Genomic DNA, 16547 nt, shown 5'->3' with positions numbered 1-16547 from the left:
CCCCCATGGAAGCCCAAACGTATGAGCCATTGTCGTAATGATTCACTGGGGAGGGGTACCCAATAAAACCCCAGCACTCAGCACGTGTTCACCAGTCAGCGAGCCTAAGAGCCGCGGAGGATCAGCCCGAAGGCCTGTCTAGTCCAACGCCCTGTTTCAAAGTCCGACACCCCCCCCCTTTCTCGCCCTTTCTGGGCGACGCCCGAGTGTTAAGGCCGCCTGGATAAGCCCCGTCCGGGCGCAAGGGAAGGGACCTATTGCGCATCAGCCTCGCCTAGCCAGATCCAGGTGCGACGGACTACAACCCCCATCAACCCACAGCCAGCGCTGGCTGGGGGCGGATGGGAGTTGTAGTCTGCCACACCTGGAGCTCAGGAGGGCGACCCCTCCGTTAGCTACAAAGCGCGCCCCGTGAACCCGCCACCTTCGCAGCCATCCGAGCGCAGCGCGGGGCACCAGCTGGGCTGCAGCCGCCGAAGGGTTAAGGAGGAGTTGGGGGGGGAGGATCCGGTGCCGGAGGGGTTAAGGCAGCTCTTGGCCGGCCCCCAGCTATTGTGGGGCGGGGGCGGGGGGCGTGTGCAGGCAGGCAGTCAGCTGGTTGGGAGGGGGCCGGACTTCCTGGTGCTGGGGCTTGTCAACAGGCGGAGAGGAAGGCAGGCAGGCGGCGAGAGAGAGAGGCTGGGCAGCGCTAGGCAGAAGAGGAGCCGCCGCCGCCGCCGCGATCGGGGAGGGCTGCCCGGGCTGCCCACCCACCCGCAAAAAGCCCCAGCACTCAGCAAGGCGCCCGGGGGGGCAAACGCCGGACAACTTTGCTCCTCCTCACCTGCGGTCAGCAGCCTCTCCGTCCCTGCTGAAGTGGCCCCTAGCGCACCCCGGGCCCTTGCGGGCACCCCTTGGAGACCGCCAGGATGCCCCCGCGCCTGAGCAGCGCCCTGGCCTCCGGCAGCCCAACCCGCTAGCCCCGCGGCGGCTGCGCCAGCAACAATGCAGGATCGCCCGGCGTCTGCAAGAGCTCGTCCTTAGGCCCCAGCGGGCCACCCCACGCTCAGCCGCGCCGGATGCTGGCGGGCCTGGCATGCGCCTGGCTTGGCCCCCGCGCCTTCTGCCTGGTGGTGCCCCCGCGGCTTGATCCCCCTGGCGTCGCCGTCGTCGGTGAGTCTGGCCTCGCCATGGCCCTGGGCTGGCACTAATCCCGGCAGCAGGGCTGGCTCCTTGAGCTGGAGAGCCTGCGCTGCTCCTCTGCCCTCCGCGCCCGCTTTCCTCGGGACCATGAGCGGCGGGAAGAAGAAGAGCGGGTTCCAGATCACCAGCGTCACCTCGGATTACGAGCAGCAGAAGGAGGGCTCGTCCCCAGGAGGGGAGGCCAAGGGCCCCTCCAGCCCCAAAGTCTCCCGGGGCGAGGAAGCTGATCCCCTCGAGGACGATGGTGGAGCCTCTGTGCCCAAGAATGGGCCCTCGGCCTTGGTCTCCCCGGGGGTGGCCCCAGCCTTCCAGGGCCCAGCTGGTGCCGCCTCCCGGTTCCGGGTGGTGAAGCTGGACCAAGGTTCGGGAGAGCCCTACAAGAGGGGCCGCTGGACTTGCCGGGACTTCTACGAGCAGGAGGCGGACTACCATCTGACGGGGCGCTTGGCGGAGTCGGGGAGGCACCCCCAGTCCCTGGACTCCCGGCTGGAGGTGGCTGGGCTCCTGGCCAGGCCCCCGAGCCCCTTCAGCCCGCAGCCCCAGCGGCGAGGGGGCTACCTGCAGTCGCAGCTGGTGCTCCCATCCCCTGGGCACTCTGGCCACCAGGCCCGCTCGCTGGGAGGAGGCTTGCCTGTGCTCATCCGCCCCATCAGGACTCCCCCCAGCCCCGTGGCACTCCGCAGCCCCCTAGTGGCTCTGGAGACCCGCCCGGCAGCTCCCGGCGAAGGCGGCAGGGAAGCTGGTGAACCGGGCCCCTTGGCGGGCACCATCCCATCCTTGATGGTGGAGGAGCACCTGCTGCCCAAGAGCGTCGCCCAGCTACTCCCAAGGGGGACAGAGGAGCGACGCAAGGTGAGAGGCTTTGTCCAGCTGTGGTGGGATTGCGGGTGTGGGGAGGACGAGGCTCCTGAGTTTGTGTGTGTGTGTCTCCATCCACTAGGGCCAATTGGGGACACAGTGAACTGCAGCTGAGCCTAGAGAGGATGGGTCTAGGCCTGGAAAAGTCCCCAAGCTCACCTGGACCTTACAGAGTGCTTGCTCTGTGTGTATGTGTGTTTTCTTCGCCCTGCGGAACTCCTCGCTGCTTGGAATTACGTATATATTGCATGTACCAGTTCTCCAGACACCCTCCTTTCACCTTCCTGGCAGCACTAAAAACCTTTCAGTTCCACAAATCAGGGGTGGAGGAACAGGGCCTGGGCAAGACTGGCATGCCTCGGGCCACCCCACAGCGCTTCTGTGGCTCAGCAAGGATTTCATCCCAGGTCATAGAACCTCCACCCCACAGCAGTTCAGCCACAGGTCCTCTCTCTCCTGGGGTCCAGCCTCTGGACATAGCTGCCCTTCCGTGACCAAGGTGCACGATGGGAGAATCTTTCCCAGGGCTCTCGGTGGGCCCTGGATGGTCCCATTGGTCTGTTCTGGGGGTGCGATAGGTGGGTGGGGTGGGTGGGCAGACTTTGGCAGCCGGATCTCACCCAGCCAAGTGGGGGCCGTAAGCCAGTCCCACGTTTCCCACCCCTGTCGGAACAATGAGCCATTGATTATTTTGTTGAGGGCAGAGCAGGAAGGAAGGAAGGAGCCGGACACCTGGGTCCTTCTGGAGCAAGCTCCCCAGGAACGCGCAGGACAAGGGGCAGGAGGGCCTCTTCTCCCTCCCCCCCTCTTCACTCCACCCCCTGCCCCACTACCAGCCTCCTTCCTCTCTTCCTAGAAATCCCTCTCTGTTCCTTCCAGCCAGGGCACACAGGGCCTCTTGTTTTCTGCCTCATCCGCCCCTGATGCTCCTTGGAAGAAACCCCCAGTGACCCTCCGCAGCCGTCAGGAGGGGTGTGGGTCTGTCATCACTCACTTAACCACCAGGCTCTGTGTGTGTGTGTGGGGGGGTGGCTTTCCCCATGTCTGTAGGCCTGCGGAAGGCCTTCCAGCACTGGTGCCCGCGAGAGGTGGGGTGGGTGGGGGGGCAGGAGCTGTGGGTCCAGCTCACCCTCTTTCTCTCTCTCTCTTTCTCTCCCTCCCTCCCCACTCCCCCCGCCTCGCAGGTCTTGCCAAGAGAGTCCCGCTCGCGCCCATCCTCCCCTGCTCCCCCGCTCTTCCGAGATGCCAGCCCCTGCCGCAGGACCTCAGACCCCTTTGGTGCCGGGCGCTTCAGCCTGGCACGGTCCATGTTCGGCATGGGGGGCGCCCAGGACAGCGACGATGACAGGTGAGGCATGGGGTTGGGGCGCCCGGGCGTGTCTGCGTGTGTGTGTGGCAACAGGGGAGTGGGGTGGAGGAGGAGGAGGGAATTCTAAAAACCACAGAACTTCAGAGTTGGAAGGGCCCTAGGGTCATCTAGTCCACCCCTCCCCCCGACGCAGGAAACACATCTAAGGCAAATTATTATTAAGATTAATTTATTGCATAGCCCCATGGTGGGTTCCAGCATCAAAACACTGTGTTTTTTTCATTTAAAAAGTGGAACAACTTTAAAGGCAAAGTGGCCCAGTCCAGGAGGTATGGGGCCATTGTGCAAATGACAGCCCCTCTTCTCACCCCACCCCCTTGTCTTTCTTTGAAAGCCAAAGTAGTTATTGGATGTGTGGTCCGTGGTGGTGAAGGGGGTGCTGGCAGGTTCATAGGAAAGGTAATCCCCCCCACCCACCCACAAAACTCGAGGGGGAGAGGCTGAGCGTGGAGCAGCTCCACCACTGGATAAAGGCCTTTCCCCCTCCAGCATGGGGGAGGGAGGGCGCTGCACTCTGCACATGCTCAGAGGCACCACAGCCTATGTGACAGGGCTGAGCCTTGGCAAAGCTGGGCAGGGTTCCTTGGTCATAGCCGTCTTGGCGGGGGCGGGGGGGGCGGGAAAGTGTTCAGACTTGGGCAAGAGGAAGGAAATGGGGGGCGGTTAGGACTTGACGCTCACCCTCCTCCCTCCAGCAGCCTCCCGCTGTGAGCGGAACAATTCGTACATCTGTAGCTGGTTGCGTCCTCGTAATATTCATTTGCTCCAGTGACAGGCCGGCCATGGTGGCTTCGGGACAGGCGTCTCGGAGGGAGGGGAAGCTGCGGTGTGCCCTGCAGTGGAAATTCAGCCACGGCTCAAAGGGGGTGTTTCCACAGGCACTGAGGACTAGGAGCATGCTTTGAAAAGCGGGGAGGGGAAACCTTGAAAGCTGAGGCGGAAGAGGGGCTCCCTCAGAAGGTGGCAGGCTCTCCTTGCAGGTTTTTAAGCAGAGGTCAGGTTGGCACCTGCCAGTCATTTTTTGGCGGTGATTCCTGCATGGCAGGGGTGACTGCCGGGGTCCCTTCCAACTCTGCATTTCTAACATTTTGTGAAAACAGGGAGCTTGCAACTTTTTTCTTTTAGTGGGCAGGTTCCAGGCCTTCTGCTCTCCCAGGTAGGTGAGATTCTCCACACTTCCCTGCCACTGGGCTATTTCCGTCTCGGCCCTGGGAGTTTGCCAGCCCCTGCAGTGGGCACAGATGGATCTATTTCAGGTGTGACCCTCCATGACCCTCTGCCAGCCATGCCCAGTTCCGCTCCGCTGCCAAACCTTCCTCTCTCACGTCGTCTCCTCTCCTCCAAGCCAGGGTGGGGGGAACAGCTTCTCTGCGCTCGTTGCCCCCCAACCGCATCATTCGGCAGGCTGGCCAAAGGCCATACCAAGCCTCCCATTGCCATGGCTCTCTGGCTCATGCTGGCACCCCAGAACCACATGCCATGGCCGTTCCTCCTTCTGCACACATCCCAGCATGCGTGGCATTTTTATTTATTTTTAAAAATTAGCAGGTGGGTTTGCAGCCACAGCAGGCAGTCCAGGGACCAGAAGCAGGCCTTGGAGGGAGGGGAGGAAGGGCAGTTAATGCTGTGCATTTATTTTTCCCCCCCTCCCCCAACCCCTCCTTGCCTTCTTGTAGCCCGGGAACCTCCCAGCGGGGTGGAGATGTCTCCAAATGGTGATGTGAGCATTGGCCTGGAAGAAATAGCAGCCGTGCATTGATGCATTGATCCCACATGGGGAGCCAAGGGTTATCCCATGTGGGTGGGGGTGAAGCAAAGCAACGAGCCCTTACAACCAGGGGCGGGGGGCAAGTCAGGCCGAAGTCTCCTCTTGTGCATAACTCTGTCCCCTGGCACACTCCAGCTCCCACATAGGCACATGAGAAAAGCCCTACAGGGTCAGGCCAATAGCCCACCTCGTCCAGCGTTCTGTTCCCACAGCGGCCAACCAGATGCTCCTCAAAAAACCCACAAGCGGGATTTGAGCACAAGAGCCACCCTCTCCTTCTTGTGGCTCCCGGCAACTGACATTCAGAAGCATGGCTGTCTCCGACTGTGGAAGCTGAGCATAACCATCCTGGCTAGCTAGCTAGGTAAAGGGACCCCTGACCATTAGGTCCAGTCGTGACCGACTCTGGGGTTGCACGCTCATCTCGCATTATTGGCCAAAGGAGCCAGCGTACAGCTTCCAGGTCATGTGGCCAGCATGACAAAGCCGCTTCTGGCAAACCAGAGCAGCACATGGAAACGCCCTTTACCTTCCTGCTGTAGCGGTTCCTATTTATCTACTTGCATTTTGACGTGCTTTCGAACTGCTAGGTTGGCAGGAGCTGGGACCAAGCAACGGGAGCTCACCCCGTCACAGGGATTTGAACCGCCGACCTTCTGATCAGCAAGCCCTAGGCTCAGTGGTTTAACCTACAGCGCCAGCTAGCTAGTGTGTGTGTATTCAAGGTACATTTTAAACCCCTCCCCCCCCAAAGGACCTCAGGGCAGATTCTTCCCATGCCGCCCTCCATTTACCTCCAAGGCGAGTTGGGCCACATTCACACGATGCCCCTCTAAACAGGCATGGCTTCCCCCCTCCCCACAAAAAAAACCACGGATTCTGGGATTTGTTAAGGGTGCTGAGACCTTCGCCTTATTCTCCTCGGGGTGGTTTAAAAGTCAGTCTCTCTTCCCAGGGAACTCTGGGAATTGCCTGTTTAAAGCAGCACCATGGTGCTTTAAAGATAGGAACCAGAGAGAGAGACCCAGGAGACCCTGTCTGTGTTGAGATTTGAATCTGGGCCCCTGCCACTTTTAACCACACAGACCCATCTGCGGCCTCCTCCCTGCTCCTGCAAGCAGGCTGGCTGTTCAGGTCCCACACAGGCAACCCTGAATACAGGCGCATGCTTATTTTCACACTGACGGCCCCAATACCTACAGCATCTCCAGTGGAGGGGAGAGGTGCTTGCATTTTAACACCTTGCAAACCGAGCCTGAGCTGCGGAAGCGCAGATCGCCCTGGATGGTGTCCTCCGCACTTCTCTCCCTCCCAGCGGTGGAGGGAGAGGCTGGGCCAAAGCCGCAGCGAGGAGGAGGAGGAGGAGGCTGGTTTGAGCCAGCACCCACCACATTCCTCCCAGGATTTGGCTCCGCTATTCTTAGCCCTGTTTATGCAAGGACTACATTGGAGGGGGCGCGGGAGTCCAGGACTCCATGGAGAGAGGGTGGTGGAGGGCAGCCAGAGGATGGACTTAGGGGCAGTGTGACATTCAAAGCGGGGTGCCCCCTTCTGCAGGAAAGCCCTGAAACTTGGGGGAAGTTGGCACAGTTGTTACAACTCAGCAGGAGAGGAAGGGACGGGCCCGACCCCTGGAATAAATTCCTTTTGAGGTGTTGGTTTGGGCACAGCAGCGGAGGAGGAGGAGGAGGCCTGGGCTGAGGTGCATGTGAGGCATGCAGGAAGGAGTGTGTGCAGTTCAGAGCAGGCCCCTGTTCCTTCCTGCCCAGCTGGTGCGAATGTGCCCCTGGGCCAAGGAGGATCCTTCTCCCTGTCACTTCCGAAACCTGCAAGACGGGTTCTTGTGCTCACACAGGTTCATGCCCCGCTGACCCCCACCCCACCCCAAACGGTGCCCAGGTCTAGGGTTAACCCATGGGTTGCTGGGCACCCCCTCACTCCATTTTTGCCTGGGCCTCCGGACCAGGGGTTCTCCAAACTGAACGCCCCCTCGGGATGTACTGGGCTGCAACTTCCCTCAGCCGCCAGCCAGCTGGAGGGTGGCAGGTTGGCAAAGGTAGGCACTGCCTCCGCCAGGCTTTTGCAGAGAGCAATGGCTGCCGGGTGATTTGGGGGAGAATCAAATCCCACCCAAAGCTTTGGACTTCAACAGAGATCTTGGGCTGCGCTCCCAACGCGGTTAGCGGGGCAGGTTTTTCAGGGAAGGAGCCCTTCCTCAGGTTAGACCCTGGAAGCAGCCAGAGGGTCCACGAAAAGAGGGCAGACCCCACAGCTCAAGAGCAGGCACCCGCCCTGCAGAGGAAAGAAGCACCCAGGTTCATTTGCAACAGAACCACAGAATTTCAGAGTTGGAAGGGACCCTAAGGGGACATGCAGTCCAACCCCTGGCAGTGCAGGAATCGCAGCGAAAGGAGCCCTGACAGATGAGCATCCAAACCTCCAAGGAAGGTGCGTCCGCCACCACCTGAGGGACTCCGTTCTGCTGTCAAACGGCTTTGACCCTCAGACAGCTCTTTCTAACGGCTTCCGGCCTGCCTCATCCCCAAGTCTCGGGGCAGCCACAGTGAAACACCCAACTTCCTCCCCTGTGCTTTAATTCAGACTCTGTACATGTTTATTCCTGTTTGAAAGCTTAACCGAGCTAGAATGTTTTTTTGGGGGGGTGTTAATTAGATTTGGGCAAATCTCCAAAGCAAAGGGAGCGGCAGAGTTTGGGGGGCAGGCCTGCTCCACCCCACCCACTTGCACACCGACACCCGGGGGCCGCAGCTGGCTACCTCCTTGCCCCAGCGAGGGTGGAAAAGCACTGCAGGCCTGCCTTTTGACTCCCATGACCGGCCGGTGGGAGGCTAGGGAAGGAGTTAGGAGGCAGGCCAAGGTCACCCTGCCCTTGCCTCACGAGGGAGGGAGGGAGGGTCAGTAGGCTTCCTCTTCAAGCAGGCTTTGGGAAGGCCACCTGGAAGGGGAACCCAGGTCTCTATGTCTGACTTTTGGTCTCAGAATCTAAAAACCGTGAGGTTGGAAGAGACACCCCGGGGTTATCTAGTCCAACCTCTCTGCAAAGCAGGGTTTTCCAGCACAAACCCACTGCCTCAAGTGCCCTGCGGACAATCTCAGGTCCCATGTTTTTCTCCCAGTGGGGCCTCGTTCACCGCAAGGAGCCCCAAAGTCCCCATAAACACACCTACCTCCCCCCCCCCCCGCCAAGGCTGGGCTGGACTCCGGAGCTTCCGCGCCCCCCCCCCACTGAGGAGCGCCTGGTGCTGTGTTATGTAATGCCTTTGGGCTCTGGTCCCAGTTTCCATGGCGACGTCCCCACACCCCCTGGCATTCCGCCCCCCCCCGGACAGGATTGGCATAAACAGAGGGTGGCAGGTTTATAAAGGCCCCTTTGTGCACCCGCCCTCCTCCCTGCTGCATCACAGCCAAGAACAAGGCAAGGGTGAAGGGAAGGTGGACTTGTGATGGGGGGGGGGCAAAAGCAAACAGCATTGATCTTGCTGTTCCCCTTCCAGGGTGGGTGGGGGGGCTAACTGATTTGAGGGTGCTCCTCAAGGCACAAGTCCTCTGTGTGTGATTGTGGAAAGGGGGAGAGTGGAGGTTGGTGCAGCTGATGTCCCTGGCTGTCATGATGGGGGGGGGGAGGAGAGAGAAAGGCAAAAACACACACAACACACACACACACACACACACACATACACACAGCCACATGGCCTTGGCCAATGGGAGTGAATGAGAGGGGGCCTGAGAGCCAGGCACAGAGATGGCTATTTATGCCCGGCCAGGGAGCCCCGCTGGGCATCGCTGCCCAGGGAGCCCATCCCAGCGGTTCGGCACCTCCTGCTGCTGCTGCCCAGCCCCCTCATTCCGCCCTGGACTCCGGGGTTCTTGCCGCAGCGCTTCTAGAAAGAAGACCACCGCCATGCAGGGCAGCAGCTCGTGCAGGATCTGGGAGCGGAAGAGGACCTTAGCGAGGAGGGAGGAGAGGGATCCGGGCCAGAGCGGAGCCAGGGGTCAAAGGGCGCCTGAGGACTCTGGCGGCCCAGAAGCGCAGAGCCTTACCCGGCCACCAACGCCTGGAAGACCCGAGGAGGGAGCTGTTATGGCGCTGGACTCCCTGGGGGTGTCTGTCAAGTCCAGGGTGAGCGCCTTTGAGGTGCAGCAGGAGCCCCAGGGCTGCGGGTGCTGCATGCTCCCCGATTCGAGGGACCCCCGCCGCCCCCGGCAGAGGGGCTGCACCTCCCCGGCCCACTCCAGGGATTTGTCCCCTGCAAAGCAGAGGGAGACCCCCAAGGGACGCAGGAAGCTGAACGGACGGAAGAAAGAGGTGGACAAGACCCTCGTCTCCCTCCTGCTCGTCCTCCACAGGTAGTAGAGGGGCAGATTTCTCGGCGGGTTGTGGGGGGGAGAGTTTGAGGCAAACATGGGGGAGTGTTTGGGGGTGTGTGTTGATGGTTGGGCAGGGGTATTGACGCTAAGGAGGAGGGCATCAGAGGACAGCACTGAGTGGGTCTGGGGGAACCTCAAAACCCTGTTCTGCCACAAACCTGTTTACTGCATGGCCTCGGAGCAATCTCTTTCCCTGGCCTACCTTGCAGGGTTGCTGGGAGGATAGAGGAGGGGCGGGGGAGCTCTCAGGAGGAAGCGTCTGAGTGAAAAATGCAGATGAGCTTGGTGTGTGTGCCAAGAGGAGGCCAAGTGATTAGCAACAGGTACAAGGAACCTGGGAATCTCCCGCCATTGTTGGGCTGCCAGTTCCCAGCTGCCCAATCGCCAGGGATCGTGGTGGTGGGAGCTCCATGTTAGTCACCTCTGGATTAGGGGAAAGGCAAAGGAGCTCCCTGGAGCCCTTGACTGGCCACGGGTGCAAATGGAGCCCTGGGTTGGATGGGAGCTTGGTCTAGTCCTACCAGGAAACCCGTTGCTGACATTTCAGGAGATCAAAGAGGCCCAAGCCTTAAGGGGAGCATTAAGGCAAGGCTCCCAAGAGAAAAGCAACTGCTTTTAAATATCTTTAATTGTTATAGCTTTTTTGGAAAGTTTTAATGTTTTAGAAACTGTTTTGCATTTTTACTATTAAGAAAATGTGCATCTTTTTTGCTGCCCTGCGTTTCTTGGGGGGCAATCCCTTAATCGGAAAAGCAAGCCCCCCCCCAACCCACCCAGGTGTGCCCAGAATTTGGGTGCTTATTTTCTGCAGCGTGCGAGAAACAAAATGCGAAAAATTCCAAGAGCTCGGGCCAAAAAGATGATTAGCTATGAAGCGTGACACGACTAAACTAAGGTGGAGTGGGGGGGGGTTCAAATGTGTCTGGAGACACACAGCCTCCCAAGAAAAGAAGCCTTTCCCTGCTAACCCCCTCCCCCCCCCCCGTCCGCCAGGTGCAATTGTCCTCACTGGCAGGTGAAAGGTGCGCTGGGCTCGCTTCAAGTCTTGTTCTTGTTTCTACTGAATTCTTACAAGCATCACAAGGCATGTGTTTGGGGGTAAAGAATTAGGTGTTGTTGTTTGAGGATGGCGCCTAAAAAGGTCTTGTTTAAGAGATATTTGCGGCTGTGTGACGATGATACCATTCAAGCTCATTGGAAGTGCAGCCCCCCCGCCCACCAAGAATTTTGGACACTGTAAGGTTATCCCTCACCCCCCCCCCCAGTTACAATCCCTAGCGATTCCTGCGTTGTGGGGGTTGGACTAGATTATGCTTTGGGTGCCTTCCAATTCTGCAGTTCTACGATTCCACAATTCTACAGTGCCCAGAATACTTTGAGGGGGGGGGAAATGCGCCTTAAAAGTATAATGGGTATGCAGTCCCTGTGTTGCAAAGGAGGGAGGCTAACTCAAAGGGAGCTGAGCATGTGAGGCAGCAGCAAAAATAGCTAACACAATTCCACCAGAGTCTGGTGTCCAGATCGAGGGAAGTCATAGTATTTCGCTTTGGTCAGACCCCACCTGGAGTCCTGTGTCCAGTTCTGGACGCCACAATTTAAGAGGGATATTAACCAGCTGGAAGGTGTGCAGTGGATAATGGCCAAGGTCATCAAGCGTCTGCAAACCAACCCTTACGAGGAATGGTTGAGGGAGTTAGGTATGTTTAGCCTAGAAAAAGAAGAGACTGAGAGGGAATGTGATGACCATCTTCAAATATTTTAAGGGCTCCCACATGGAAGAGGGAGCAAGCTTCTATTGAACCAATAGATTAAAGTTGCAAGAAAGGAGATTCCAAACAAACATTAGGAAGAACTTTCTGATGTGGAGCAGACGGTGGACTTCCTTGGGCAGTGGTGGGCTCTCCTTCAATGGGAGGTTTATAAGCAGAGGGGTCAAGTGGCCACCTCTCAGTGATTCTTCAGCTGTAGTTCCTGCCTTGCAGGGGGTTGGACTAGATAGCCCTAGGGGTGTATCTCCCAGCTCTACAATTCTACAAGTAGGAAAGCCTTGTGAGAGCAGAAGTGGTGGTGGTTGGCTAACGAGTGGGGTGGGTGGGTGTCTGTTTTGCCTCCTGATCCACCTGTCCGTCTCTTCCTCACAGCGGAACCAACAGCAGCATGATCGCCATAGACAACAAGATTGAACAAGCCATGGTGAGTCAAAGGGGTGGGGAAAATGACGCAGGCCCCCTCCAGGCTGGGACAGTGGCCTTGCTGAGCTCTGTCCAGCCTCTGAAGTCCTCTGCACATGCGCAGGAAAGGGTTGTAGTGGGTGAACAGATGAGCATCCCTTCCTCCCTCTCCCTCTAGAAAAAAAAGAAGTAAGGGTCCAGACTGGCCCACAAAATATGCATTTTAGGCAATCTATTTGTTCATACCTGAGCGGCTTACATTCAGATGTGACTTTAACCCTGGGTTCCCCTATACCTTCTCCCCGTTTTGTGCTATTTGCTGTTTCCGTAGAAGCTGCTCCTCAGCAAAATTGCCCATGTAAAATAATAATAATGGACAATGGAAAACTGGTGGGAGTGCTTTTAAAGTGGGGCAGACGTCACCTTCGGATTTTCTGAGGGCAGGAAAACTCCAGGTTTAGCAGGGGGTGTTGGGGGCAGCAGCTGTTTCCAGTGAACGCTGCATAGATGAGGTGGGAATTAAAGTGTATAGTTAAGCTATGGAACTCCCTGCCACAGGAGGCAGTTATAGGCGCCAATTTGGATGGCTATAAAGAGGATGGGATAAATCCATGGGGGAGGAGAGGGCTGTCGATGGCTGTTAGGCAGGATGGCTTCGCCCTACTTCCTCAGCTGGAGGCAGCGATGCTTCTGAATACCAGTGGCTGGAAAAAACCAGGAGGTTTGCTTGAATCCTGTTCTGGGGCTTCGCATTTGGACACCTGGCAGGCCACTGTGAGAACAGAATGCAGGACTAGGGGGGGGGGGCATTGGTGGGATGCAGCAGGCGCCTCTTCTGCATTGGGAGGGTTGCTGTGAGGGCAATGCATGTATCTTTACATGCTGGAGGGTCCCTGGTTCAATCCCCAGCACCTCCAAGGAGGGCTGAAATCCTGAAAGGCAAGTGTTGCTGAGCTAGCTGGACCAGACAGTCTGGTCTGGGAGGAGGAAGCTGCAAAATCAGAATTGAGCATCAGTTGTAGCACATGGTTTCTATGGTTGTGTGTGTGTGTGTGTGTGTGTGTGTGTGTGTGTGTGGAGTCGGCAACTCTTTGCCTGTGACTCCTTTGTTGCAGGAGTTTTGGCCTATAGCACGCCTGTCCAACCAGTCGATCACGATCTACTGGTCAGTCTTGGGTGCCTTCCAGGTCGATCTTTGGTTGAATTGAAAGACGAACTCAAAAATCGCAGGCTCTTGGGAGTTGGGACGTGCCTGGCCTATAGGATCTTTAGGGGGACCCTTCCAACTCTACAATTCTATGACCTCTGAAGGCAGCGGACTCTTTTCATTGGAGGTTCAAAAGCAGAGGTGGGCAGGTGGCCCCTTTTAGGGATTAATTGGCTGCAATACTGCGGAACTGTTAGTTACCGAAGCTGGGGAGGATTTTAGAAAAGACGCTGGGGAGATAACCGGCCTCTTTCAGAGCCATCCAAGTGGGTGGCCCATCCCTTCCGCCTGCGGGAGGGAGTTCCACAGTTGATGTGCTGCATGAACTACTTCCTTTACAAACGCTTTGATCCTTTGAGTGGAGGCTTCCCGCATGCCTGATGGTGTCCCCCCCTCTCTCTGTGCCCCCCCTCTAGGACCTGGTGAAAAGCCACCTGATGTTTGCTGTGCGGGAGGAGGTGGAGATCCTGCGGGAGCAGATCAAGGAGCTGTCCGACCGCAACGCCTTGCTGGAGCAGGAGAACGCGCTCCTGCGCTCCCTGGCCAGCGCAGAGCAGCTCAGCCGCTTCCAGGCCCAGCTCCACGCCAACGCCAAGCCTCCTTCCAGCGGTGCCGCGTGACCCTGGGCCAGCAGGAGGGGGCTGGACTTGGACATTGAGGGGTGTGTGTGTGTTTGCGTGTTTTGGGGAGGGGGCACTCACTAATGGATTTCCCGCAGATGTGAAACGTGGGGGGGGGGGCACTAGCATTGCTGGAAGGGGTGTGTGTGCGCGTGTGTGGAGCCAGCCTTTTGGGGTGCGGGGTTGGGGTGGGGGGGGAGAAAGGGGGCCTACTAACACAGCATGTGCCTTTTCGGGGGTGGAATCAGGACTTGGTTTTAACCCCCGCCCCCAGCTCTGGGAGTGGGGGGACCTTTTTTGCGCAAAGACACGATTTACTGGCTGCGGAGGGGAACTGCCAGGTTGGTGAGCTGGGGCTGGGGCTTTTGGGGAGGAAAGCCGCTCACAGACTAGGGAGTGATTCCTGCCTGCCCCCTTATGGGCCTGACTTACGCCCCTTGGCCAAATCTCATTGGGACAGCTCTGCAGCCACCCCACGGAAATGGGGAACGGGATGGGGTGTGGGGCCGAAGACACGATTGGGGGCGAGGGGAGCAGGCCAGGTTGGGTTGGGTGGGGGTTTGGATGGAGCTGGCAATAAATTTTCTATCAAGGACACTTTTGCAGTATTTCAGGTTATTAAAGTACAAGACTGCTAATGTCACTCTGTGTGGCCTGTGGATCTCTGGGCTCAAGGGGATATGGGCTGGGGGTTCAGTTCGGTGAGGAGGGGGGAATACTTTGTCAGTGTTTGATAAATATGTCGAAAGCAGCTACAAGAAGGGTGTGTTGGAGGCATCACAGGGCATTTAAAGAATCACTGCGAAATTGGAAAAGGGACCCCCCCCAAGGGTAATTAGTCCAACCCCCTGCAATGCAGGAAGCACAGCTAAAGAAACCTTGGCAGATGGCCTCCCGACCTCTGCTTAGAAACCGCCAATGCACTCCTCCCACCACCTGGCACACACACACACACACCACACATCCCCTGCCTGCCCCACCAGGCCTCTGTAGTCCATCCCGCAGCAACCCACATCCCCAAGATTGCACAATGAGGTAAAGATGCTTGCTGACCTTAGCAGCCTCTGAGTGGCTCTGGTAAGTGAGTCAAGCCGTACTTAAAATCCAGGGAGGAATCCCCTTCCTGCCCCCCCTCTAACTCAAAGGAATTTCCTCCCACACCCCAAAAGACCACACACAAGCACAAGCTGTCCTCCGAGCATAAGGAACCTTACTTGCCCTCCAGGCACCAAGTGTCCCCCCCCCCCCGTGAAGGCAGTAGGTGGGAACCGGCTGTAAGCTCCCCAAAATCTGCAGCTGCTTTCTATTATTTATTTTACCACGTTTGTATCCCACCTTTCCCCCCCCCCCAAGGAGCTCAAGGTGGCGTACGTGGTTCTTCCCCTTCCTCACTTAATCCCCACAACAGCCCTGTGACGTAGGTTAGGCTGAGAGAAGGCAATGACTGGCCCAGGGTCACCCAACGAGTTTCATGGCCACCAAGTGTGTGGGGGGTTTCGAACCCCGGTCTCTCCCAGGTCTTAGCCCCACGCTCTTAACCAGTGGCTCGTCACACCCAGGGAAATGCTGGAAGCCGGATGGAGCCTGGCGTGAGCAGCAGCAGTAGAGGGGCATGTGCCACGCAGGCGGGGTGACAAGGGCTATTGTTCTTCCCTGGCCCCTCTCCCCTTCCTGCGCAGGATCATTGTGTTCCCACAGGGCATGGGACAAACAGCACCACTGAGCAACACACAGTTGCTGGAATGAAAAGCACCTTGTTTGTTGTGTCGTGGGCCAGCCCAGTCTGGAAGCATTAGGCCACACACACACACACACACACACACACACACACCCCACTGCTGCAATAAAAGCACCCGCCTCACACTTCTTGCAAGAGGCAGCCCTGGAAGCCAAGCAGAGTTGCGATCTGGCACCAGCCTCCCTCCTCCTGCTGCGGCTGCAGAAGCACCTCCTTGGGGTAATTTTCCAGTTGGTGGAAACTGCAGGAGGAGAGTGTATTGGAGGATGGAGTTGGAGGATGGATGGCGGCTAACAGATTGAGGTTGAATCCTGACAAGACAGAAGTACTGTTCGTGGGGGACAGGAGGCGGGCGGGTGTGGAGGATTCCCTGGTCCTGAATGGGGTCACTGTGCCCCTGAAGGACCAGGTGCGCAGCCTGGGAGTCATTTTGGACTCACAGCTGTCCATGGAGGCGCAGGTCAATTCTGTGTCCAGGGCAGCTCCATCTGGAACGCAGGATGAGACCCTACCTGCCCGCGGACTGTCTCTCCAGAGTGGTGCATGCTCTAGTTATCTCTCGCTTGGACTACCGCAATGCGCTCTACGTGGGGCTACCTTTGAAGGTGACCCGGAAACTACAACTAACCCAGAATGCGGCAGCTAGACTGGTGACTGGGAGCGGCCGCCGAGACCACATAACACCGGTCCTGAAAAACCTACATTGGCTCCCAGGACGTTTCCAAGCACAATTCAAAGTGTTGGTGTTGACCTTTAAAGCCCTAAATGGCCTTGGTCCAGTATACCTGAAGGAGCGTCTCCACTCCCATTGTTCTGCCCGGACACTGAGGTCCAGCGCCGAGGGTCTTCTGGCGGTTCCCTCGCTACAAGAAGCCAAGTTACAGGGAACCAGGCAGAGGGCCTTCTCGGTGGTGGCACCCACCCTGTGGAATGCCCTCCCACCAGAGGTCAAAGAGAACAACAATTACCAGACCTTTAGAAGGCATCTCAAGGCAGCCCTGTTTAGGGAAGCTTTTAATGTTTGATTTCTGTATTTTAATGTTTTGTTGGAAGCCGCCCAGAGTGGCTGGGGGAACCTGGCCAGATGGGCGGGGTATAAATAATAAATTATTATTATTATTATTATTATTATTGGTCCTTTGCTCTATTCCTGCTTGCCGTTTCCCCACAGGCAACAGTTCAGCCACTATGAGAACAGATGGGCCACTGGCCTGATCCGGCAAGGCTCTTCTCATGTGCTAAATC

General features: G+C 57.7%; 1 protein-coding gene across 2 annotated transcripts; it reads left to right on the top strand.

Moving 5' to 3' along the window:
- The first annotated feature begins 611 nt into the window (after window positions 1–611).
- TSC22D4 (TSC22 domain family member 4) lies at window positions 612–14207 on the top strand. 2 transcript variants are annotated; one of them, XM_035136365.3, is made up of 4 exons: window positions 612–2034; window positions 3225–3388; window positions 11708–11759; window positions 13361–14207. In XM_035136365.3, exons 1-4 carry the CDS (start codon window positions 1270–1272, stop codon window positions 13562–13564), a joined length of 1185 nt encoding a protein of 394 aa, XP_034992256.1. In that variant the 5' UTR covers window positions 612–1269; the 3' UTR covers window positions 13565–14207. The 2 variants fall into 2 exon arrangements, with proteins under 2 accessions (XP_034992256.1, XP_034992257.1); XM_035136366.3 differs by having other exon boundaries at window positions 644–2034; window positions 11711–11759.
- Window positions 14208–16547: the final 2340 nt, after the last annotated feature.

This window comes from Zootoca vivipara, chromosome 12 (assembly GCF_965207765.1).
Source record: "Zootoca vivipara chromosome 12, rZooViv2.hap1.1, whole genome shotgun sequence".
Lineage (NCBI taxonomy): Eukaryota > Metazoa > Chordata > Lepidosauria > Squamata > Lacertidae > Zootoca > Zootoca vivipara.
The sequence above is the reverse complement of the archived record's forward strand: the minus strand, read 5'-3'. Positions and strand labels throughout refer to the sequence as shown.

Bases quoted from the DNA above. Each gene is read 5' to 3' on its own strand.
- TSC22D4 (XM_035136365.3), top strand. From the start codon at position 1,270: ATGAGCGGCGGGAAGAAGAAGAGCGGGTTCCAGATCACCAGCGTCACC. The intron at 2,035-3,224 runs GTGAGAGGCTTT...CCCGCCTCGCAG, and splicing joins GGACAGAGGAGCGACGCAAG to GTCTTGCCAAGAGAGTCCCG. The intron at 3,389-11,707 runs GTGAGGCATGGG...TCTTCCTCACAG, and splicing joins CAGGACAGCGACGATGACAG to CGGAACCAACAGCAGCATGA.